This window comes from Carettochelys insculpta, chromosome 9, assembly GCF_033958435.1.
Source record: "Carettochelys insculpta isolate YL-2023 chromosome 9, ASM3395843v1, whole genome shotgun sequence".
NCBI lineage: Eukaryota > Metazoa > Chordata > Testudines > Carettochelyidae > Carettochelys > Carettochelys insculpta.
Window position 1 is genome coordinate 20,345,799 of NC_134145.1, and position 24,519 is coordinate 20,370,317.

Below are 24,519 nucleotides of genomic sequence, written 5' to 3' on the forward strand. Positions count from 1 at the left end.
CCCTCCAGCGATGTGAGGTATTTTAGCAGGGCAATATGGAGCAACTTAACTGCACGCTCTTCCCCTACCCTCCTGGCCTCCTAAGAATTGAATACTGGTGGTGTGACTTAAAATGTTATGCTAGTGGCTGTGTCTTGCAAGATTTTTGTAGCGTGTGTTATCAATAGAGAAAATGCTGTTTCTCTAAAACCACGGACTTGCAGCCTCATAAATGGATCCTGATTCCCAAAAGCAGCCAGATGAACAACAGTAGTTCATTTGGATGGATTTATGGTAGCCCCATCCAACCACACTGGGTTTTAGAAAGTGAATACAGTCAACTGGAACTTAGTCAAAGGAATATATTTGTATACAGGATAAAATAGCTTCCTCATAATACAGTCATTAGAAGACACTCTTGAGCTTATTCCACTGATGTTTATTGAAGGTAGAACATGCTGAATTTCATATAGTACTGGTTCACGTGTACATCTGCCCCAAATTTTAGCTCTGTAAAGAACCATTCTTTTAAGTTTTAAAATGCTCAGTGCTGTTCATTTTAAAAAGTCTTCTCAATAATTTGTAAGGCTGAAAAATCTGATGAGATAACACTTAATTGACCAGAAATGTGAGAAATGAGGTGGACTAGGTCCCATAAAAGAAACTACCTAGTCTACCTTGTCTCTGTCATGTCCTGGAACCAACACAGTCACAAACAATATTGCAAAGATCAAGAAAAAATGAAATTCTGAGTGAGGTTTACAAATCAAAGATATTGAAGAATCATATAATATTTGAGTTTTTGTAACTAGAAATGTACCTTTTCAAAGTCAAAAAAGCAAATTATGATAAGTGCACTGAAGAGAAGTCATGCTCTTTTGAACATTCCATGGAAGGTAACAGGAATATTCATCTCCACTTCAGCCCTGGCAACTTCACTCATATCCTTTGCATTCAGTATAAGTAGGTAGGCAGGCTTCTGTCCTGCACCAGGGTTGACAATCACACTCAGAACAACTCCTAGAAAGCAGCAGTAAACATGATTTATATCAATGAAAAGCACATGGCATTCAAGGTAACTCTCTAGGCACTGACTTGGACCCACTAACCTATAAGTAGCAAAATTATCAGTTACTTCCAGAATGCTGTCAAAGCACACCTGTTACTAAAAGCAGAGAGGCCATAAAACTTATTTAAAGGAAAAAGGCTTTGCTTCTGCAGAAGTCATTCTGGCTGTGTCTACATGGGCACAAATCTTCAAAATAGCTGTATTTTGAAGGTTATTAATGAGGCGCTGAACTGAATATTCAGTGCCTCATTAGCATTAGGACGCTTCTGCCCGCGGCTCTTTGAAAGCACCACTTTCAAAAGCATGTGGCTCGGCGCAGCTACACGGGGGTCCTTTTAGAAAGGACCCTCACCTTTCAAAATCCCCTTATTCCGATCAGTGATCAGGATAAAGGGATTTCGAAAGGTGCAGGGTCCTTTCGAAAAGGAGCCTGTGTAGCCGCACCAAGCCGCGCACTTTCAAAAGCGGCTTTTTCGCAGCGCTGCAGCCAGAAGCATCCTAATGCTAATGAGGCGCTGAATATTCAATTCAGCGCCTCATTAGTAATCTTCAAAATACAGCTATTTCGACGATTTGTGCCCGTGTAGACACAGCCTCTGGGTTTTTAGTCACTTTTCCATGGCAGCTCTAGTCCAATTGTATAAAGTATTTTAAAAGTAGAGTTTTATTCCAAAAAATTGATCATAAAAATGGGGGATTTCAAGGCCTTCCATTGTTCCTCAGTGGAGTTCAGATCACAATTAAAAGTAAAAAGGAAATTATTTGCCTTATAATTTTATCTGATCTACTCTTTGATCATATCTTGTAGGATTCTCATTTCTTGGCCAAAGTGTGAACTCCCTAATCTTTTCAAATTATTTTTTGACGAGCCAGTAGAAGTAGGGTAGAGCAGAGAGAGGGCCCTGTTCACTTCTGCCTATCACTTCGTTGAGTTCAACTAGCCCTCCAGTGATTTTTATTCTGCCTCCCTGCAAGTGGCAGGAACTGCTGATTGTGCCTTAAACACAGGCACTGGTACATTAAGACTACATGTCGCAACACAGTGTCATAGTAGTGCTGAAACATGACAAACAAGCACCTAAGTGCAAAGAAAAAAATAATGATGCCTGGAAAATAAAGTCGCTGAGATACTAAAAAATAATCATGGCACAGGCAGATGCTGCAGCATCAAAGAACAATGTTAAAACTCTTGGGACATAGATTTTGAAAATGTAAGCACTGAACCAGAGCTGAAGTTCACCTAGTTTAGGAAAGCATAAATAGTAGTTAAACATATGCATAAGTGCTTTTGTGCATTGAGCATCTAGTGGATGGAAGTTTAATTCCATTTAAGTCAACAGTAGGTTTTGCTGTTGACTTCAGTAGAGTAAGGATTTCACCCAATGTCTTTTAACCATATCTTGGAAGACAGGAGGATACTGGGAACCACTGGAACAGCTCCTTACCTTTATGACTGCAGCTGCTGCTGACACTCAACATTAGGGTGCAGAAGTATGGCTGCGCAATGCCAGTTTGCATTATGCCTTGGGAAAGCTGGTGCTCTGCATCCTATACCTACACAATTGCTACACTTTTCTCTCTCATTCTCTCCCCCCGCCCCCGCCCATCAGTAAAACTAAGGTGACATTTGTTCTTAGTCACAATATCCTGGAGCTCTTACTTCCCCAGTCTTGGCCTCTATTTTCAGAAAGTCCTCTGAGTTGTTCCACTTAACAGTAATGAGAACTCTGTTCCAAAAACGGGTGATATGATTGCCTGAGCATTGTTATGGCACTTTGCCAAGTCAAAGAGGAAACAGGCAGCAATCTATTGATAGTCCATTCTAAGGATTTGGCATTCAGGATAACTCTGGGAACGTAGCTCAATGGACAAACTTACTAAAAAAAATCTAATTAAGCAAAAGTAAATGTAACATAAGATACCATCATCCTCTTCCAGGGCATCTGGATGGGAAACAAAAATAGGTTCTGATGGGTACGAGTCTGGTTCCTGCCACACCCAAGTCTCTTTTGTTTTAACATTCATTTTACAAAGCTGCAAAATGGAGAAAAATAATCTCAGTATGGCTCCGTGTTAATTTTGTCTTAAACTAACATGTCTCAAGTCAAATGTGCTCATTAGAATTTTAATAGTTACCCTGTCTGGAATAAAGTGATTCAATCCAAGGCCATAAGCATATGTGTAGGGTTTTCCAGCGTATTTCTTATAATTGATCTGTGGAAACTCAAAGGCTAGAAAATGAACACAAACATTTGGCGAGATTAGTGGATTTTAGATTTAGTAAACTGCTTTTGCTGTTGCTGACTGAGATTCAGATTTCACATCTTACCTTGTCGAGCCCCAGAAAAAAGAATCTCAGGTTCCAGCCAGATTGTTTCATCACTGTGCAGGGTTGCAGTTGCTGTTGTATAGGGCAAAGTGACTAAATTCTTACCCGTGTCAACCTTGAACAAAGGGAAGCAACAGCTTCTGAGAAACAAGTGTACAAGTGCAATTTCATACTATTTATTTTCTGCACTTCTGTACCCTACAAAGCATGTTTATTTTCTTTGCATACCTACAGTGCAATTAGTGATATACAACAGAATCATGCTAAGCAGCAAAATTTATACTTCACCAACAAAAATGACTGTCTTCCTGTTTTTCAGTTAACACTTAACAGCAAGGTGCTTTGATGAAAGCTCATATCCTTAAGACTTCATTAGGTTTAGACAACATACAGCTGTATGATTCCCAGCATACGGTGAAGACTTGACATAAATGAAACGAAGGTATAGTTCCCAAAACAAATAAGCAAAGTATAACCTACAATGCAGTATCCTTGGACTTTTCAATCAGGATTTACTGGCTCATTTTTACAACTTGCAGATTTACTGTGGGTTCCATGTTTAATGTAAATTTATGAGACTCTGCTGCACTGTATCAGATCATGAGCAAAATCTACACTGTTTTCCTTAAAAGGATGGAAATCAAGAGAGAAACCTAGGCCCCAACTTTGGTGTGTTACTTCAGTGTGAATCAGTAATCAACCAAGTTACAGAGACTTAAGATATCAGGCAGCTGATCTTTAGGGGTGATTTTTAAAGGCACAAAGAGAAGTTAGGTAACCAATGATCACTGTAAGACAATGAAGCATGGGACTAATTCTTCTCGAGAACCTCCCCTAGAATTATGCTGAGGTAATAAAAAGTGCTAAGACATTAAATGAGATGAGGTACATGATAGATAGTATCACTGAAATTCACTGCTGTAAGGCCAATTTGCTGGAAGTGTCTGTCTGCTCCCAACTCAGTCAGGACTGAGAGCAAAGATTAGTTTTAAAATAATCTAGAACAATAAAGGTGAAATAAATGTAAGAACCCCTACTTTACAAAACATATGGGAGTAGGGGACAAAGGAAGAGCAGACGCGCAGAGGGCCTCACCACTGATAGTTAGCCAGGGAAATTAGTTCTGCCACTGCTCTGTGTACAGATGGCTTAAAAAGACAAAACTTGTCCAACAGGCAAGCTTGGTTTGTAAATTCAGAGGCCACAAACCTTGTGCTGATGCTGGTCATTTGTCAGAATCCCAACATCAGACAAGGGACTGGGAATGATTTTTATCCAGAAATGCACCCTGACTGTCTGCTCTCTGCAAATACTCTTGCAAACAAGACAAAATTATTCACCTAGTTCCAATCAATGTATACCTCCTGGAAGACTAGCACTTACACTTTATACTTCTCTAATTTGTAGAGCAACACATGGGAACTTTCATTGGGACTGACTGTTAGAAACGTTTGGGTAGTTTTCTATTGCCATGATATAGCAATTTAGATTTTCTAAAGGGATTTTTCCTTAGGGGGGAAAAAAATTAGATTGAGAACAGTCTGCAACAGGACCTATGCAGGCTGTTTTAACGTTTCAGGGAAATGCATGTAGTTAAAATGTCAAATGAAATGTCCAAATGTGCACAGTTTAATCAGACTGCTACCTTGTCAATGTTTAATGGAAGAACGTATCTGCGAGCTTCAGGCTGAGGAGCTTTTTCTGCATGTTTCTTCACTTCTTCCCAATTGGACCGCAGATTGGCTAAGTACAGGTAATTGTAAACAAACTCAAACCTGCACAAAGACAGAATCAGGAATAAGTGCAAAAAAGACCAATTTCATGTAATTTTAGAGAGAAGAGTTCAAAATGCAAGTGTGCAATCCCAAGGCCACAACAAGTGAACAGGAAGACCTATAAGGGCTCCTCCTGCATCATTTTTTGGAGGATGTCGTTTGCACAACACTTCCTCAACTGGATGACATCAAGAACTGTTCAGCTGTGTGTCATAGGCTCTGTACAGTTAGCTGCTTTTGGAGCAGGAAAATCCTATTTTTCCTCCATGGTATGCAGAATCACCGCTGGAAAGTAAAAGTCAGAGTTGACAGATTTATTTCTGTGTTTCGTTGAGTAGTGCCTGTCACCCTTACAAAATAAATCCAGACTTGTGTCCACGGGGCTACCAGTAGCAGAGGTATTTCAACAATTAACACCATTTACTAAAGCCAACAGTGAATTGAAAACTTTGGTAAATCAGTTATAAAATCTTCACAAAATCTTACACACATACGCATAAACACACACGTAACTGAATATCTGTGCAAACCAGAAGAGATCAGTATGAACATTCTGAAATTAAAAACAGCACAAGCTTGATAATCCAGCATCCCTGGGGAACGGGGGTTCCTGGATGATGAAATGTTCTGGTTAGTCCAGCTAGGGCTGCTGACCCCATTGTAGCCACCAGCCTCAGGCAGCCCTGCTCCTACTGCCCAGCCAGCCCCACAACTGCCAGCTGGTGCCCTTTAATGAAACTTGCCAGTTATCCCAGGGCTGGATAACATTGCTTTTAGCGTAGCTGAAAAGCAGGTCCTGCTTTAAGCCTTGGCCTTGCAAGCTGATTCCCCACAGACAGATCCCATGTCCATTTAGAGCCTCATGGAAGACATTGAGCCATCTACATGGTTTGCCCATGTGGGTCAGCCTTGAAGATCAGAGCCTTACTTCACTAATAATTCCTGAATTCCATGGCTGTGTTTTCCCTGCAGGAACTGGCACGAAAAAAAAAATTACATATTGTAATGAAACAGTCACATAGCCACAAAATTCTACCACTTTCAGGAAAATGTTACTTTGCATTTAAAAATTAGCATTTCCCTGGAAACCCAGTTATTTCTTAGTATGAACAAAACAATTGGAGTCTGACCAACATACTGCCCTTTACCAGATCACAGCATAGTATTACTTTATGAGAAATCACTTCAGCTTTCCACTTTAAAACTGATGAGAGTTAGTTTTTTCCAGGCCAAAGTGAACGAGGGCTCATCTACACTACACAGGCTGACATAAGACAGCTGGGGCTTCAGAGCTTGTTCCCGACTGGAAGGCAGGTAGCATGTCAGTTTAATGTCTAGGTGAGTTGTGAAATTGACAAGGCTGCCCAGATCCAGGTGGGGAGGGGGTAAGGGATATAGGGGGCTCAAGAAGCTAGGGCAGTTGGACTCTGCTCCCTATAGACAAGAAGCCTGCAGCAGCTTTCACCACAGAACAGGGAAGGAAGAAGCGCTGGGTTACTCATTCAACTCCTAGCAGGGAACGGTGAGCAGAGGGAAGAGTAGTTCTTCAGGAGCCCGGGAGCCTGTGGGGCAGCTAGGCACTGTGCAGGGACTCTTCAGCAGACTGGGCTCTCAGCTCCCCACACTGCACTTCCTAGACCAGTGGAAGTGTTCCTGGAAGGATGTGCACCACCAACCCCAGGAAGATAGTGTGGACTTGCACCACCACAGTAATTTCTGCAGTGGCTGTAAATCAATTTAATATAAGTCACTTTACATCTGTGGCATAGACATACCCTTTGTGTAGTGTTGTCTCTGGTTCCTGAGAAAAGAAACCTTGCTGCCAGACTATCCGGACAAGCCAGGTATTTTTTCAATAGAACAGATTTACCATTCAACCATTCCTGAAGTGCAACCCTGCTCTGATCACAGATAATAACAAAATCTCACTAATGTCAATCACAGTCAGACCCAGAATCAGTGCAAGCAGATAAAGGAAATACTGATTAGGTTGCCCATCCCATCCCCTTGGTGTGTCTGATTTCTCTCAGCACATCTCTAGATTATATGCACAAATAGCACTGTGGGCACTCACTTGAGTGCTTGTACATACCCCTTCCAGGTGCAGAGATCCACAATAAGAAATCCATTGTCTTCATAAGTGTTAATGTGATGGAAGAGGTTAAAGGCTGAGGTCCTGTATTTGATATTGAGATACTTTCCCTTTTTTTTATCTGCTATGTGAAGCCAGACCTGGAAAGCAAAGAAGCATTTTGCTTTTGGGCACATGAGAAATAGTGCAGGTATATTTAGCATGACAAACCTCACGTTTCGAAGGCCAGTATGTAAGAGTGCAATGCAATCTCACTTACCCCCATAGTTTCATTTGACTCAAAGCAATCCATGTAGTTGGCTCCCCACAGACTCCAAGAAGAAAGGAATTTGAGCAGGTTAATTTTCACTGGTGTTTCCACAAACACTATATAGTTTGGAGTCAGCCCAAAGCTGTTCAGAAATACATTTGGAGCTTGTGAGTTTGCCTGTGGTGACTTCTGTCAACAGCATGCTTATACACAGAACGGGAGCTTGTCAAATAGTGGCTGCTGCATTTAAAAGTCAGTTTAGTGTTACTGAAATGTAAGTGTCCTGATTTCTGCAAACTGCTAATGTTAGCTGTCATTTATTATATACTTAGTACTTCTACTTCCCATGTGTAAAACAGCAAGAGTATTTGAATAAACCATGTTTAAAAAAACCCCAGACGTCGTGTGATGTGTGTTCATATCACATGATAGTTGCACCTTTTGGATTATTTGCATAAATGACAGTGGGTTCAAATCTATGAATTACAGGTTTCATGGCAAGAAGGTCTCACTTTGCTGCATACAGAACTGGTTTATATATTTCACTGTGCTGCTTACAGGAAAGGCCTGCAATTTACCTGTGCACATAGGAGGGTTTAAATCTATCGCTGCAAGGAAACTGCACAACCACCTCAGACTTGTTTATTGGATCTTTCTTGTCTGAAAAAAAATAGCACTTAAAAATGATTATGGAGCAAGGCTCAGGAATTGCTCATTGAGACCAAGCTACAAAATGTTAACTAAGAAGGCTTTTGGCCTTTAACACAAGAAGTATTATTCTCTGAAAACTGTACATCCTGTCTTTTAAAAGAACATCTGTAAGCAGTTTTTTATAAAATTTATAGTTAAATAAGGAAAGGAGAGAAAAGGGAAAAAAATCAAATAAAAAATCATCTGAATACTAAAAAGTGATGTGACATACAAAGATGACAGATAAATTTGGGACCTGAAGGGTTTACTACAAACATGAATGTCTGAAGCGCACAGACACTACCTTTAAGCAATAGGTAAACTAACCTGCTTGCAGTGAAGGGATCCGTATAATGTTGTAGGCAATTGCAAAATTTTTTCCAAAGCAGTTGCCGATATTATAAACAGTCCCATCATTTTCAATATGGGGGTGAGCTGTTACACCATTGATGGAAACATATTTACAAAGGTCCACCTGAAGAATGAGAGAGAGGTGACAGGGACAATCATGCGCTTTATCTGGCTGAGATATTTACTTACCATTATGAATTGAATGAAATATTTGGCTTGCAAATCTGCTGCTTTAGGTAAGGAATGTTCTCATTTCACAGCTCTACTGGTAAATCATCTGCATATATTTAGAAAAATAGCAGCAACAGCATACACACAAAATTCCCAATATTGTCAACAGGAGTTCTGTATGGAGAACTGTGGGGTCCAAAGGAAAGAGTTCAACAATAAGACCTACTGATATCTCATGGACAAGCTGTTGAAGATGGCATTCAGGTTAGAAATCTCAGAGGGGCAGCTGTGTTAATCTGTAACTTCAAGATCAACAAGCAGTGGTGTTGCACTTTAGAGATTAGCAAAACCCACAAAAGATCATGACTCAATAAATTTGTTAGTTAGTCTCTAAGATGCCACAAAACAGGACTGCTTGTTGTTCAGATTAGAGGCACTTTAGAGGTTTTGGGAAGGGTTATGATTCCCCAAATGGAGGGATGCTAATCAAACAAACTGGATTAAATTCAAACTTGAAGTAGAAATGTGGTTTGAACCCTGCTATAATCCACTTATGAGCTACTGAAAAGCCCTCTTTGTTGGGGAATGTGCCAGAAGAGAGTGAAAATAGAGGTTTGCACATATGTCCATGCTGCATTGGTATAAATGAGTGTAAGAATATCTGATTTTAATGTCTAAGTTTAAAGCAGCTTACTTCACCTTAAATCTGGTGCTACTTTCCAGGAAGTCTGCAAAGCCTGCATCAGCTCATACTCAGATTTACAGATGGCTGCACAGAAATACTATTTTTGACAGTCATTAAAAAAAGATATCTTGGCAAAACAGACAGCAATAAGCACAATAATGGCTCCACAGGGGGTCCAAAAACTAGCAGCACAACTGTGTATGGTGTGAACAACATGACACCCTGTCATGAGCTCACTTGGACACTGTTAGCACATGGCTGTGTGGCAGTCACTGGTTCCTACTAAGGAATGCTCATTACAGATTGCACCTCCCTGATCTGGCACCCTTGGGACCTAAGCAGTCCTGGACGAGGGATTTTGCTGGACCAGGGGAGGTCAAAGCCCTCAGGGTTCTCCTCCTGGCCACCAGCCCAGGCCACTTTCCAGATTTCCCACTGGCTACCCTGCCGTCACAGCTCCCTGTCTGGCTCCCTGGCCCTGCTGTTCCTTGGCCACTCCTGGGCCCTGTGACTTTCCAGCCAGCTCCTCAGCAGCTCCCTTGCTTCCCAGTCCCACAGCTCCCCTGCCCCTCAGCTCCCTGGCCGCTCCCAGGCCCTGCGGCTCCCTGGCCCACGCTTCCCTGGCTGGCTCCCCGGCCCCATAACTTCCCAGCCCTGCTGCTCTCTGGCTAGCTTGCCAACTATGGGGACCCTACCACCCACCACTGGCTCTCCAGGCACCCAGGCCCACTGGCTTTTCCTCCACAACTTCATTCTTCCTTCTCCTGTGGAACTTGGAGTGGGGCTCCAGCAGTGGCTTTGCCTGCAGACCCACACTCTAGTGGCAGGACTTGCTACTCCTTTCCCCCCAGTGCTGCCATAGGGCTGACAGGGGCTCCAACTCTGGCCCCAGCCAGGCTGCCAGCTACTACTCTAGCTCCAGTCCCTGCCCTGCTGATACAAATCCAGAACAAGCCCTAGAACTCTCTGGTCTTACAACATCCATGGTCATGCCAGACAAGAGATGTTGCTAGACAAGAGAGTACCAGATTGAAGAGGCTGAACCTTTAGCTATATCTTTGTTGTGTTGCCATGCAACACCAATGAGATCCTACAGGAAGAATTGCCTTGGGATAATGGCACTGAACTGAGCATCTGGCACAGACTTCCTATGCAGACAAATAACTGAAGGAAGGACTGCATCCAATACCCAATTAATGTCACTGAATTTTGAACACTCAGGTGCTCAGCTCCAGCCTTAGTCTTTGAGTGCTTCAGTTTCCCATCTCCATAAACAGGATAATAGAACAGCCCCTCCCTCCTTTTTTTTTTTTTTAAAAAAAAACTCCACAAACATTTTTGACACAAGCAACCTCTCACCCAAAAATACCTACCTGCTTGATTGTTTCCAAATTCTCGGGGTTAACCTTAGTGATAAAGTTGGTCTCAGTGCAGGCATAGTAATCTTCTCCCACTGGGTACACATTAACCAGGGCATTATCAGTGACTTCCACCCCTCTGAAGTATGAAAAAAACCTGGGCAAACAAAATCAACAAATGATCAATGATGTTCTAGTAGCGGAACTTTCAAACCATGCCATTGCAAGCATGTCACGCCTATAACCCACAGCTTTTTCAATCACCTGGAAAATATATTCTTGCATGGATCAGGGTAAGCACAGGTGCCAAATTCAGTTATCACAATTCTTTTCTCAGTCATTGCTCTTACATAAGCATCACTTCGAATGAACCTAGAGAAGACCAAGAAATAGAAGAGATGATAAAAGTGGCTAGTCTTATGAAACAACAATTTCTCCCTAAAATATTTAAATGAAATTATGTGAAGTTTAAAGAGCTGAGTTTCAGAAATTAATTTCTGCTATCAAAAGGTTCATGCCACATCTCAAAACTACAGATTCACAAATATGCTTCTCTCTCTTCTCCTAAATGTTTAGACATGGGAAAAGAGAAGTTACTCACTTGTGTAGTAACAATGGTTCTTTGAGATGTGTCCCCGTGGGTGCTCCACAGTAGGTGTCGGGCTCGCCCCGGTGCCGCAGATCGGAAATTTTCAGCAGTCTCCATCGGGTCACACATGCGCCAATGTGCGTCGGTCCTTCGTGCACTTTTGGTCCCGTGCGCAATCCAGTCCCCGCCAGTTCCTTGACCAATCGCCCCGGATGCTTCCGAAAAACACGAAACAGAGCTCCGAAGTGGGGAGGAACGGGTGGGTAGTGGAGCACCCACAGGGACACATCTCGAAGAACCATCGTTACTACACAGGTGAGTAACTTCGCTTTCTTCTTCGAGTAGTCCCCGTGGGTGGTCCACAATAGGTGACTACCCAGCAGTGACCCCAAAAAAGGAGGTGGGTACCCGATTTATGTGCAGCTTGCCCTTGAAAGGACTGCTGTTGACAGGCGTGTATCCTCATCAAACACCCGGTGCATGGCATAATGCTTGGCAAAGGTGTCGTAAGATGACCAAGTCGCCGCTCTGCAGATGTCTCTTAGAGCGATTCCCTTGAAGAAGGTTGTCGATGCCACCATCGCTCTGGTGGAATGACCCCTGGGCGGAACTAGCAGAGGGGTCTTACGAAGCTCATAACACAGTCTTATGCAGGATACGACGTGATTTGAAATCCTTTGTGAGGATAGGCCTTCTCCTTTCGACCTGGGTGCGAGGGACACCAGGAGTCTGTCCGTTTTCTGGAAGGGCTTAGTTCTGTCTATGTAAAAGGCCAATGCCCGCCTCACATCTAGTAGGTGCAGCCACGCCTCCTTGGTGGAGTTGTGAGGCTTAGGATAAAATGAGGGCCATACTATTGGTTCGTTAATGTGGAACTATGAGGAAACCTTTGGAACGAAGGCTGGGTGTAATTGTAAGATCACCGCTTCCTTTGAGAATACTGTGCAGGGCAGCGTTGCCGTTATTGCTGCAAGTTCGCTCACCCTACGGGCTGACGTAAATCGCAAGAAGGAAGGTTGTCTTCATGGTAAGTAACCGGAGGGGGACTGTGGGCAATCATTCAAAAGGTGGTCCCAACAGCATGTGGAGGACCAAGTCCAAGCTCCATGACGGTGGTAGTGGTTTCCAAGGGGGGTACAGGTTTGCCAGCCCCTTTAGGAACCGAGTGACAAGAGGATGGGCGAATATGGTTGGCCCTTCCTGTTTGTGTTGAAACGCTGATATAGCTGCAAGATGGACCTTTAGTGAGATAGGGAGAGCCCATCTCGTTTTAGCTCCAGCAGGTATTCTAGAATTACAGTTATAGGGACGTCCAAAGGAGCTAACTGCTTAGAAGAACACCAGGATATAAATCATTTCCACTTCTGCGCGTAAGTCCTTCTATTGGAATTCCTTTGACTGAACTCCAAAACTTGTTTCACTCCCTCCGAATGTGTGCTCTCTAAGGCGCTGAGCCATGGATTAGCCATGCCTGTAGGCAGAGTCCTTGAGGATGTGGGTGCACTATGGACCCCTGAGCCTGCGTGAGAAGGCCCGGCACTAACGGTAGGGGGAGTGGCGGGCGGCATGACACATGCAGAAGCAGAGGGAACCATTGCTGTCGGTCCCAGGTTTGGACTGAGTATCATGTGTGCTCTCTCCCTTTTGGCTTTCTCTAAAACCTTGTGGATGAGTGTTGTGGCAGGGAACGCGTAGAGTAGAGAGCCCTTCCATTGCACCATGGAGGCGTCCCCCAAGGATCCCTGTCCTATGCCTGCTCTGGAGCAGTACTGAGGGCATTTCTTGTTGTTGTGAGTGGCAAACAAATCGATTTGGGGAAACCCCCATTTGTGAAACACTTGTCGGAGCAGATCAGAACAGATCTGCCACTCGTGCGTGAGCGCAAAGCGTCTGCTGAGTTGGTCCGCCTTCACGTTGTGGACACCCGGTAAGTATGAGGCTTTTAGGGTTATATTGTTGACAATGCACCAGTTCCACAACCGGACCACCTCTGAGCAGAGCGTGCGAGATCTAGCCCCTCCTTGTTGGTTGATATAAAACATGGTGGAGGTGTTGTCGGTATTTATCCTGACTACTTTGCCGTGCAGGTATTTTCAAAAACATCTGCACGCATTGAATATTGCTCTGAGCTCTAGTATGTTTATGTGCAGTGTCTTTTCCGTGGGGGACCATAGCCCTTGCGTTACTTTGCTGCTGATGTGCGCTCCCCATCCTATGTGGGATGCGTCTGTTGTAAGAAAAATTGTAATTTGTGGTTGGCGGAAGGGCACCCCCACTAGCAAGTTCTTGGGATCTGCCCACCATGCCAGTGACCTTCGTACCTCTGTTGTGGGCGATACTGCCCTGTGGATGGTATGGACTATTGGTTTGTAGATGCTCGTCAACCAATGCTGCAGGCCTCGCATATGCAGCCTGGCATTCTGTACCACAAACATGGTGGTTGCCATGTGTCCCAACAGCTGTAGACATGTTAGGATTGGCACTGTGGGGCTGTACGTCATTACTTGTACCAGGGATTTCATGGCGCGGAAACAGGCATCGGGCAGGTATACTCTTGATGTAATAGAGTCTATGCGTGTCTCTATAAACTCTATATTTTGCGTGGGCGTGGTCTTTGATTTCGAAAGATTGATAACTAGGCCCAACAAGGCGAATGTGTTTGTAGTGATGCGTATCATGCGTAGGACCTCTGCCTTCGAAGCCCTTTTCAGTAGGCAGTCGTCTAGGTATGGAAAAATGAAGACACCCTGCCTGTGTAGGTAAGCTGATACTACCGCCAGAGTTTTGGTAAAAACTCTGGGCGCTGAAGAGAGACCGAATGGAAGAACTCTGTATTGGAAATGCTCCCTGCCTACTGTGAATCGGAGGAAACGTCTGTGTGCCGGGTGAATTGTTATATGAAAATACACGTCCTGTAAGTCGAGGGCTGCAAACCAGTCTCCATCATCCAGTGCCGTGATTATGGAGGCAATTGTAGTCATCCTGAAACGCCGTTTGCGCAAATGCCAGTTGAGGGCCCATAAATCCAGGATTGGCCTCCAGCCTCCTGTCTTCTTCTCTGTTAGGAAGTACTGTGAGTAGAAGTCTTTCCCTTGGAATTGTTCTGGTACTCTCTCCACCGCCCCTATAAACATGAGATGGTCTACATCCTGTTTTAACCTTGTCTCGTGAGAGGGGTCCTTGAAAAAGGACCTGGTGGGAGGTTTCGGTGGTGGTAGTGATTGGAAGGGGATCGTGTATCCCGTGGCTATAATCTCCAGTAACCATTTGTCTGTAGTGATGTTTTGCCATTGAGAATAGAACGGTTTGAGCCAATGGTGAAACATGTGCTGAGATTGGCATCGAGAGATGGTCTTGATCTTGCAGTCCTCGACACACCCATCAAACTTGCTGTCTCAGGGCTTGCCCTGAGGGTGTATGACCCTGCTGGGGGTGACGTCTGGGGGCCCTATACTGCTGCTGCTGTTGGTGGCGCCCCGGTCATAACCCCATTGATATTGTGTGCACTGTGGTTGATAAGCGTAATGCCTTTGCTGTGGGTAAAACTTCTTCCTCCTGTACGGGGGCGTGTATATACCCAGGGTCCTAAGTGTGGCTCTCAAGTCCTTGCTGGAGTGTAGGACTGAGTCGGTTGAATCTGCAAATAACCTTTGCCTATCAAATGGAAGATCTACGATTTTTGTTTGCACATCTCTGGGAATACCGGACGTCTGGAGCCACGATTCCCTATGCATTACCACTGCTGTGGCTGTGGAACGTGCTGCCGTGTCCGCCACATCCAGGGCAACCTGAACTCCTGCTTGTGAGGCCGCGTAGCCCTCCTGGACGATCGCATTCAGAACCGGTTTCTTGTCCTCTGGAAGGAAATCCATGAGGGAGGTAAGTCTGGAATAATTGTCAAAGTTGTGGTTTGACAGGTGTGCGGCATAATTTGCCATTCGCAGCAGTAAGATAGAGGAGGAATAGACCTTCCTGCCGAAGAGGTCTAATTTCCTCGCATCTTTATCTGACCCTCCTGACTTATTTTGGGGTGTCTTGGCTCTATGCTGTGATGATTCGACCACCAGGGAATTCGGCTGGGGATGGCTAAACAGGAATTCCATGCCTTTGGCTGGAACAAAGTATTTCTTATCCGCCCTCTTATTCGTGGGTGGGATGGAGGCTGGAGTCTGCCATATGTTGGTGGCTGATTCCATAATCACTTCATCTAGTGGGATGGCGATCTTGCATGAAGCCGGGGGTCTCAAATTTTTCAGGAGTTTATGATGTTTTTCCTGCACCTCTGCTATTTGAATGTCCTGTGTTTGTGCTACCCTCTTGAACAGTTCTTGGAATTGCTTAAGGTCGTCTGAGGGAGAGATATCCCCGGGGACAACCACCTCATCTGGGGAGGATGAGGAGGCATCGCTATGATATACCTCCTCTAATTCCTCAGGTTCCTGACTCTGTTCGTATACTTGCTCTTTTGAGGGTTCAGGAGGGGGGTCCAGGGCCTTTGGACCAATTTCCAGCTGGGAAAGCTGTGATCTTCCCACAGAGTGAGACTGTGTGAAGGGGTGTTGGCGAGGTGTGGATGGGGATCTACCCCCAGATCTGGACCCCCTGTGCCGATGTTCAGTATGGTAAGGATGGCCATAACAACAGGGGCAAGGGCCCGGTGATGGAGATCTGGACCATGACCGGAATGTGTACATATGGTGCCTAGAAGGGTGTGACCTCCAAGATGATGTTGACAATGGCGGAGATGCTCTGTGATAGTATTCATAGGGATCCCTGCTGGAGGTTGGTGAAAGTTGTCTGAGCCAGGGGGATGGTGGTTGAAGGAACGGGGATGGAGGTCTGAAGCAGGCTGCTGGAGTTGCTGCTCGGTGTATCTCGGGCGGGAGCGGGGGAGGTAGGCGATAATGGCAACGCGATGACGTCCAGAGATGGGCTGCGGTGCCGGGTTTTGGCCTTTGCTTTTCCCTGTTCCTGAGTAGCAGGTGCTGCCCCCTCCGGAGCCGGGGACCTTGGCACCGTAGTCGGTGCCACGCTCAGTGCCGCTGTGCACGGTGCCACGCGGGTAGTTTCCTCCGGCACCGTTGGGCCCCGTGCTGGGTACCCTCGTTCCGGTGCTGTCGGTGCCGCGATGCTCAGTGCCACGGGAGCCAGTGCCGCTAATTCCAGCTCCTGCGGGGCCCTCGGTGCCAACTGCCTAATGGTCGGACGCCCTTGCGCAGCTGCATGCACTGCGGTCTTCCCGCTATGAGCAGCCAACAGGTCAGGGCCCTGTGCTTCTCTCGTCCAGATCACGGATGTCACTGGCAGGGATCGAGCTGGGGACAGCTTCTTCTTCTTTTGCACAGAGGAGGTTAGGTAAGCCGCCTTCCTCTTGTGCAACCCTGAGGGCCCCTCTTTGTGGGGCTTCTCTGATGGTCCAGGTTGGAGGGCCTTATCAAATAGAATCATCTTCAGCCTCATTTCCCTGTCCTTTTGGGCTCTAGCTGTAAGCTTAGAGCAATGAGGACACTTTTGTGGAACATGGGTCTCCCTGAGACAACAAATACACTTGCTATGCCCATCTGAGGCAGGCATGGCCTCAGGCATGACACATTTCTTAAACCCCGGCGAAGACATTAAGTCTTTGAATGTTAATAGAGCACTTAACAGCTAATCAGTCCTGGAACAGATAACGTTCAAGGCCTTAAGATAGCAGACCGCCTGAGGCAGCCCCCTTCGTTCTTCCCTCTTTTTTTTTTTTTTTTTTTTTTTTAACTATATACACCTCTAACACAAACAACTTCAACGGTAATAACTAAACCATCAACTAATAACTATTAACGGTAAGAACACACAGGTTTTATCTTTCTCAGGCGTTGGAGCCAGAGTGGATATCGTCTGCAGGCATTGGCGGTTGAGAAGGATCTGGCGGGGACTGGATCGCGCACGTGACTGAAAGTGCGCGAAGGACCGATGCATATTGGCGCATGCACGACCTGACGGAGACTGCTGGAAATTTCCGATCTGCAGTGCCGGGGCAAGACTGACACCTACTGTGGAGCACCCACAGGGACCACTCAAAGAAGAACACCTCTTAGGTTTTGACTTCATTGGGACATTCACCTGCCTGCAGTTTCATTTGAGACTTATGTTCTTGTTATGGCATCATTTGTGTCATCCTTGCAAGCTCAGATGTTCTGTTGAGAACTGGATACATTTTTCCCCCTGGAAATTCTCAACTTTTCATTAAAATACTGAAAACATCCAAACTGACTTTTTAAACTGAAAATCAAATATTTTTCCATTTAAAAAAAATCTTTTGGCATATTTTGCCAGACCAAACCTCACCAAATCTTCAGTCTTTGGCTTTCTCTCTCACACATATGCTCACACTTCACACATAAGGAAAATAGGACACTCTCCAATAAAAAATGGAAAAGGTTTCAATAGAGAATTTTGACCAGCCCAAGTAATCTGGTCTCCTCGACTGATAATTTTAGATGCCAATCCAATCCTTGGACCTTCAATATCAAATTAAGGTAGATCCTGCCAAATTAAAGCAGACACTGATACATTGTGTTGACTATAAAGTGGTAGTAAATTTTGGGTCCAAACATGGAACCCCCAATTAGGAACTAGAACAGTGTTCTACAGTAATGATCCAAAATTCTGCATTAAGAAGCAGCTAAGCCATAAGGTTTTGATCATTGCTGTAGGACACTGGTTAAATAAAGCCATTTAAGAAAATTGGTGCAAAGGATCACAGAGTCATCTAGGATTGAGAATCACAATCCTATCTCTCTCATTGACTCAATATGCAAATTTAAAGAAGTCCCTTAATCTCTTTCTGTACATATTCTCATCTGTAAAATCACCCAGTTGCAAAATACAAGATGGAAAGTGTTGTGTTGGTGCTAAACATAAATGTTATCACTATTAACAAATTATAATAATCCCAGATTTAGACCCTTTACAATCAGCTAACTAGTTTGAAGTCAAAGTGAGTCCTGCAGGCTGCACAGGGCAGAATATGGCCCTAAACTTTTTCTATTTGATCTTTTGAGATTTGCTTACCTTCGATGGTATGAGACATGCCCCTCCTTAAAATCAAATTTATGAAGAAGTGCTTGGCCATCAAACAAATGATAAAATGGTTCCGAACCAACTTCAAATAAGCCAGGCCCACATCTAAGCAGACTGCCTCTAAGCCATATAGGAATCCTGCCTATAGGAAAGGCAAGCAAGAGGTAATTTTGTGAGCATTAGTTCCAAGACGATACAGGTTTTTCTTAAGGATGAATGAGAAGAATAAATATGCCAAGTGCAAATGAGTTGTTAAATATGCAAATTTATACCTAATTTACATTTTCAATTTACCTCATTTCCATATCTCTTTCAAAAGAGGAATGCAAGTGTAGACGCACCCCTTGGCTGGGTCTGCACGTGCCCCTTCTTTTCGAAAGGAGCATGTTAATGAGCAGGTTTGAAAGATGCTAATGAGGCACTGCAATGAATATTAGCATAACGGCAGCCACAGCGATTCGAAAGTGCGGCTTTTTGAATCATGTGCCGCCTGTGGAGACGGGACCTTCTGAAAGGACTCCCTCCCAGTTTTTAAAAGCTCTTCTTCCTATCGTTTCACAAAGGAAACTAGATTCTCACAAGCTCTGAATTCAGTTTTATTTCTTAGTCTACAGATGCAATATCTTGACTAAACCCAAATATGGAACTAAATAAATCAGCTAATTTTTATTATACAGATAAGCAGGGGTTTTAAGTTAGAAGATTTTTACTTCTATTGAATTTCAATCTTTTCTCCACTTTCCCTTCAAGGTTTAAAAATGACTTTAGTAGAAGAGTGAGAGCTGGATTTAAATTCTCAGTTAGAACTATAACAGTCTTTCATTATAGGATCCCAAGTCATGCTACACACTTAACTGGTTTGATGTACAACTTTATATAGCACCTTAAAGACTAACAATATTAGCATGTGGCACACTCTCTCACGTTAACCAGTGTAGTACATTGACTGTAATGGGTTTTTCACTTTCAGTGCATTGGGTATGATGTCCATCTTTTTGCACTTGAAGGGGAAAGTGTCTGTCTGGATCTATGCGAGTTTGTCCTTGTAGCTGATTGATTTCCACTCCAAACAGCTAAACGTAGTACCTTGCACAGTGAATAGTCTCAGAGAGGAAGCCATGTTAGTTTGTCTCCTTGCAAAACAAAGCAAGCAGTCTTGTAGCACCCTAAAGGGCTTGTCTACACTAGCCCCCTTCTTCGAAGCGGGTATGGTAGTGACCCCAAACGGGGAATAGCAATGAGGTGCTGCAATGCATATGCAGCACTTTATTAGGCTAATTCTTGCCACAGGAACTTCCAAGTTAGCAACTTCAAAGCACCGTCAAGCTGTGTAGCCGCTGGCACTTCCAAGTACCCGCGCAACTTCAAAGTGCCCTTACTCCCAAAAAGTTTCAGGAGTAAGGGCGCTTTGAAGTTGCACAGATACTTTGAAGTGCCCGTGGCTACATGGCTTTCCAGTGCTTCAAAGTTGCTAACTTCCAAGTTCCTGCAGCAAGAAAAATTAGCCTAATGAGGTGCTGCATATGTTTTGCAGCACCTCATTGCTATTATCTGCTCGGGCTGATTACCATGCCCCCTTCAAAGAAGCGGGCTAGTGCCAAGACTAACTCTTAAATGCTAACTAACACAGTTACCACTCTGAAAATTTATATAGGGATTACTTTATCCAACACTGAAGTGCAGCCTCCTCTGAGATGAAACACAGCAACTACTTAAGATCAAACAGTAATACCACACAATGGTTTTGGACAAGAGGTGAAGAATACTGCACACATGTTAAGCTGCAAGAGGAATTTACAGGCAGAATGCCATTTTTAGGAAGAACACTGCTCTTAAAGGTGGAGTTTGATCACGGCAGTTACCCTCTCTATTCTTACAAAAATGTCATGGGATTTTTAATGACCACAAGAGATCAGGCTCTGTCTCCAAATGATAGTACCTACAGCAGTCCAGTGCTTCCTACCAGCAAACTGGGTCATGTATTATTTTAGTATTAACTCAGAGAAAAAAAGTGAGACCTACAGAACTGTCAGTACTACTTTTTCAGCAGTTAGGTGTTCCTGTAGGTCTGTCCCAGTAATGACTCAGCCTGATGAAGAGATCAAGTGGAATCACAACTTCCTGTCCCTGGTACACATTTTACACGTTTAACCCATTTATCTCAGCCCAGCACACTAGGCTCAGGCAAGTAGCATGTGGTGATCCTGTGGAGAAGTGTTGGATTCCCACGAAGCGTGAAAGGAAAGCAATGGAAATGCACAAACCTGTGACATGAGCAGTTACTGGGGAAGACAGTTCCTCCACAGTCTCAAAAAGCTTTCTGTATCCAGCTGCTGGGTGCTCAATTCTGAAATGTTTTAAGAGAGCTTAGGTCAGAGCTCTGGACATGTGTCAGAGTTACAGTGCTTTGTTTCTAGATGCACCAAGTCAGAAATTATCCCAACTCTTGACAAAATTGCACCCTATCTTGGAGAGAAGCAGCGGCCCTGAGACGAACAAAGGGGTGAATGGAAGTGAGGGGAAGCTGATGAGCTACGGATTAAAAATAAGAGACTGAAAAATGAGCACAAGTGTCCTTCACTGCTGGATATCAGATTTGAACTTGTGTTTGTGATTGCCTGAGCCCCTGGGTGGCTGCTCTGCAACAGGGCAAAGTCCTAATACTATTGGCAAGGAATGGAGAAACTCATGACAGAAGTGGGCTGCAATTTTAGAGCTAAGAGTCAGAAGTTCAATTTTCCAGGCAATGTTCCCCCTAGTCTTTTCCATCTATGTGCAGAATAAATTTTAATATGCACTGAGGCATATGCAAATGTGCACCACTAATAGAAACACAAGATCTACCTGTGGGATGCTCTGCTACCAGCTGGGCTGCATTTGCAATTCTCCTTTGTGGCTGCCCAAGTGCACATCTTACAGGGAACACTGTTCCCAGGCCTCAGTTAAACAGTTTGCTGCCAACTGGAATGTGTGTGTATGACTAAGAATCATACACTTGATTCTCTTCCTACCAAGTACAGGCTAAAATATCCAAAGCACACTAAATATGTGCTATTCCCCTTGCTGCACTGCCCTCGCTTCTCATCCAGAGGTACAGACCATCATCCTGCATTGCACCCCCACCACAGACTGCACTCTTCTGAACAGTCTGAAGACCTACCCCAATTCAAATATACTATACTGCAACCCTAACCACAGGCTGAAATCCCTCTCCCACTCTGGGGCAGCCAGCTCTCGAGAAGCAGGTCACCTTCTCTCAGTGCTACTATAATGTTCCCTCTCCATGCCTGATCCACAAAGGATGCAAGTATGTTACAGCCAACTGCAGAGTGTGACTTTTGAGCACATGTTGTAGAGACTTATGCTTTCAGCTTTGGAGGTCCCCTGTCCATCCCTGCTGTTGGCCTTAATGACAACTATCACATTGCTCCTTAGAGAGCAGAGTGCTGCATTATTCCCATGTACTGCAACTTCTGTAGTGGTTTTACATTTCTGAGAACATAACAACCTGCAATAAGATGCTATGTGCCATGATCACGATAGGTAGATTCAGGTATCTAGTAAATCCAGCAGTTCCAGCTATGGCATGCAGGAAGCAGAGTCAGTGTAACTCTGCCCTCACCTCCCTCAATACTCCTTGGAGGAGGTGGTAGCTGATAGAGCTTCATATATGACTCCCAAATCATGTGAATTTGGGAAAGAAAATCTTGGAGGAGCCTGCCAGTAGGAGCAGAGTAGAGGTAAGCAGCTGCAGCAGCAGGCACCTGCAGAAGTTGGTGGAATCATCAGCACTCAATGGATTTCACTGTGCAGATGTGCTGACTGGCTGTTTGCACCCCATTTCCTCAGAGTCTCTTCTCTTCTCTTAGCTCTGTGTCCCTTAGTCCCATCTCCCTTCCTTTGCCTGGTTAGCTAATTCACTCCCAGTAAAACCTCAACAAATAAGTTAAATAAGAACAACCATGGCACTGACTTCATAATTGCATCTCATTATACTGATCAGTCTGGTCACGTGCTTTATCTCCCTTGCTTCCTCTCCCCGACCTGTCCTCTATTGACAGAGTAAGCTCTTCAGGGCAGGGGGCCTGGCACTCCGTACAGTGCCTAGCATAAAATGAGCCATTGTTCTTGGGCAGAGGCCCTGGGTGCTGTTGTAATACAGTTACTACATTAATAATAAGCACCAAGTCTCTAGTCCAGAGAAAAGTCTGTAGGAATACTCACTGGCTGGACATTTTCTTCCTGATCAAAGAATTGAGCTTTCCAGAGTCAGCTGCGGAGTGTGGTGGTCAGAGCTGCATGCTGGGTATTTATATGAGTGGTTAAGTCCCACTGAAGGGAGTAAAAGCTTCAGGAAAACAGCTCAACCAATCAGCTTGGTATCAGGGAACAGAAGTTGCTTTCACTACTGAAATCCTCCTGACCCTTCATTTATTATTTGTAGTGCTGGTCACACAACAAAGTCTTTGAATGTTTTCCAGAGACCTAATTCTTTCCCAAGTAGAAATGGATTACAAAGAAACAAGAAGGGAAACAGAATGCATTTGAGTCACACATTCTGCAATGTGCTCTGCCCTTCACCACCAACTCCATCAAGAAACATTGTGCGTGGCACTGCTGAGTGTAGAAAAACTTTTAATAAAAAGGGGAGGGAAGGAATTTGACATGAATTTGGGAAAACATCCAAAAGTCATAAACAAAACCATGAATAAAAGTCCGACACTAAGCAGGTTGGGCAATGTCCTCTTCCTCCTGGGTTCGTTAGCCCAGCAACCCAAATGTCCCCTTCACATGCCCAACCTTCCCCTGCACCCCTCTCACAGTTGCTGACCTTGGTCAGAGCAGATGCAGAGTTCAGGGTTGCATTTTCAGGGTTCACCTCCTGTTCTGAGTAGGGGAAGGTAAAGCAACATCTCACTCATTCGCCACCCTCCTGCTTACTGCTCTCCACCACTGCCCTGCTGGCTGCTTGTTGCACCACTACCGCAGTGCTGTTCCCACCAGCCATATTGCTGCTCCTGCTGGCCATGCTGCTGTTCCCACTGGGCAACTGCTCACAACTCCCATCAGTCTGTGGTGGATTTAGCTCTGGGAAAAGCTCAGTGATGTCAGCTCTTGGCCCAAAGCACAGTCACAAGAAGACTCCAGCACCCATTGGAGGACATTTAAAATAATAAAAGAGATACCTCATGAAGCCTGGTTTTAGCTGTCATTAAATGGGAAAAAAATAGAATGAACAAAGTCTACAGCTCATCCCTGGAGGGCATATATCCTGCTAGCTCAGAGTCCTGTCCTGTCCTGTCCAACTTCGGTGTCACAGGGTCCCTTATCCCTCCAAGGTTATTTAAACTGACAGTTGTTTCTCTCCCTTTGAAATGAGTTAAACATAGCCTGTCTTTTCTGAATTCCCACAATAATTGCAAGCATGTGTGATCGCAGTTCCCATTTTCTCTTTAACACTATCAGAGTTTGTGGCCCCACAACAACCAAATTGATTTAAAATATGCAAAACACCACTGTATCATTTCAATGTCAGATCTAAGCATACAGGAGTAAACCGTATTGACATACACATGCTCAGGGTTTCTCTCCCATTCCAGCAAGCTGTAATGGAAGCATTCCTTCATATTCTGCTTACATCTGTATCTGTGAGCCAGTCCATAAAAGGAGGATAACGTTACTTACTTTTCTTTGTGAATGTATTTACCATCTACAGATAATAAGTGCAATATCCACATTTAGATAATAATCATATGCAGCTATTCCTAATGTGTCTGCCACTTTGATGGGCAGTGGATCAACAGCACATTCTGATTTAGCAGTGACCACATCCCACATCTACCTGCTACTAATTCCATGCACCCCCACCCGCCAAGCTCCCACCTTTATGCAATGGATGACTTCTCTTCCTAGCCCCACACCACCTACTCACTACCATCTGCTTCCACCCCACGTTGGACCTGCTGCTAACTGTTCTGAGTCTGTGATTAGCTTTAAAACCTTGCTACACTGCCACAGATAATACCTTAGGCAAATCATATTACGTCAAATTATGCAGTATTTCCTATAGTAAGAATAAGATAGTTCAGATGCTGTGGGGTAGGGACAGTCTGTATGTT

At 44.4% G+C, this 24,519-nt stretch overlaps 1 protein-coding gene across 1 annotated transcript; it reads right to left on the reverse strand.

The window, feature by feature from the left end:
• Positions 1-449: 449 nt before the first annotated feature.
• Positions 450-22,660, reverse strand: RPE65 (retinoid isomerohydrolase RPE65). Its single transcript, XM_075002778.1, has 14 exons — positions 22,625-22,660; positions 20,665-20,747; positions 18,392-18,542; positions 11,014-11,121; positions 10,765-10,906; positions 8,512-8,659; positions 8,073-8,154; positions 7,504-7,636; positions 7,245-7,384; positions 5,023-5,152; positions 3,378-3,492; positions 3,185-3,279; positions 2,971-3,082; positions 450-999 (listed from the first exon to the last, which is right to left on the reverse strand). The coding sequence occupies exons 1-14, from the start codon at positions 22,633-22,635 to the stop codon at positions 848-850; spliced, it is 1,602 nt and encodes a 533-aa protein (XP_074858879.1). The 5' UTR covers positions 22,636-22,660; the 3' UTR covers positions 450-847.
• Positions 22,661-24,519: the final 1,859 nt, after the last annotated feature.

Coding starts and splice junctions, on each gene's coding strand:
- RPE65 (XM_075002778.1), bottom strand. Junction 7,385..7,503: donor AGTCAAATGAAACTATGGGG/GTAAGTGAGATT, acceptor TTTGCTTTCCAG/GTCTGGCTTCACATAGCAGA. Junction 1,000..2,970: donor TGCCCTGGAAGAGGATGATG/GTATCTTATGTT, acceptor GCTGCTTTCTAG/GAGTTGTTCTGAGTGTGATT.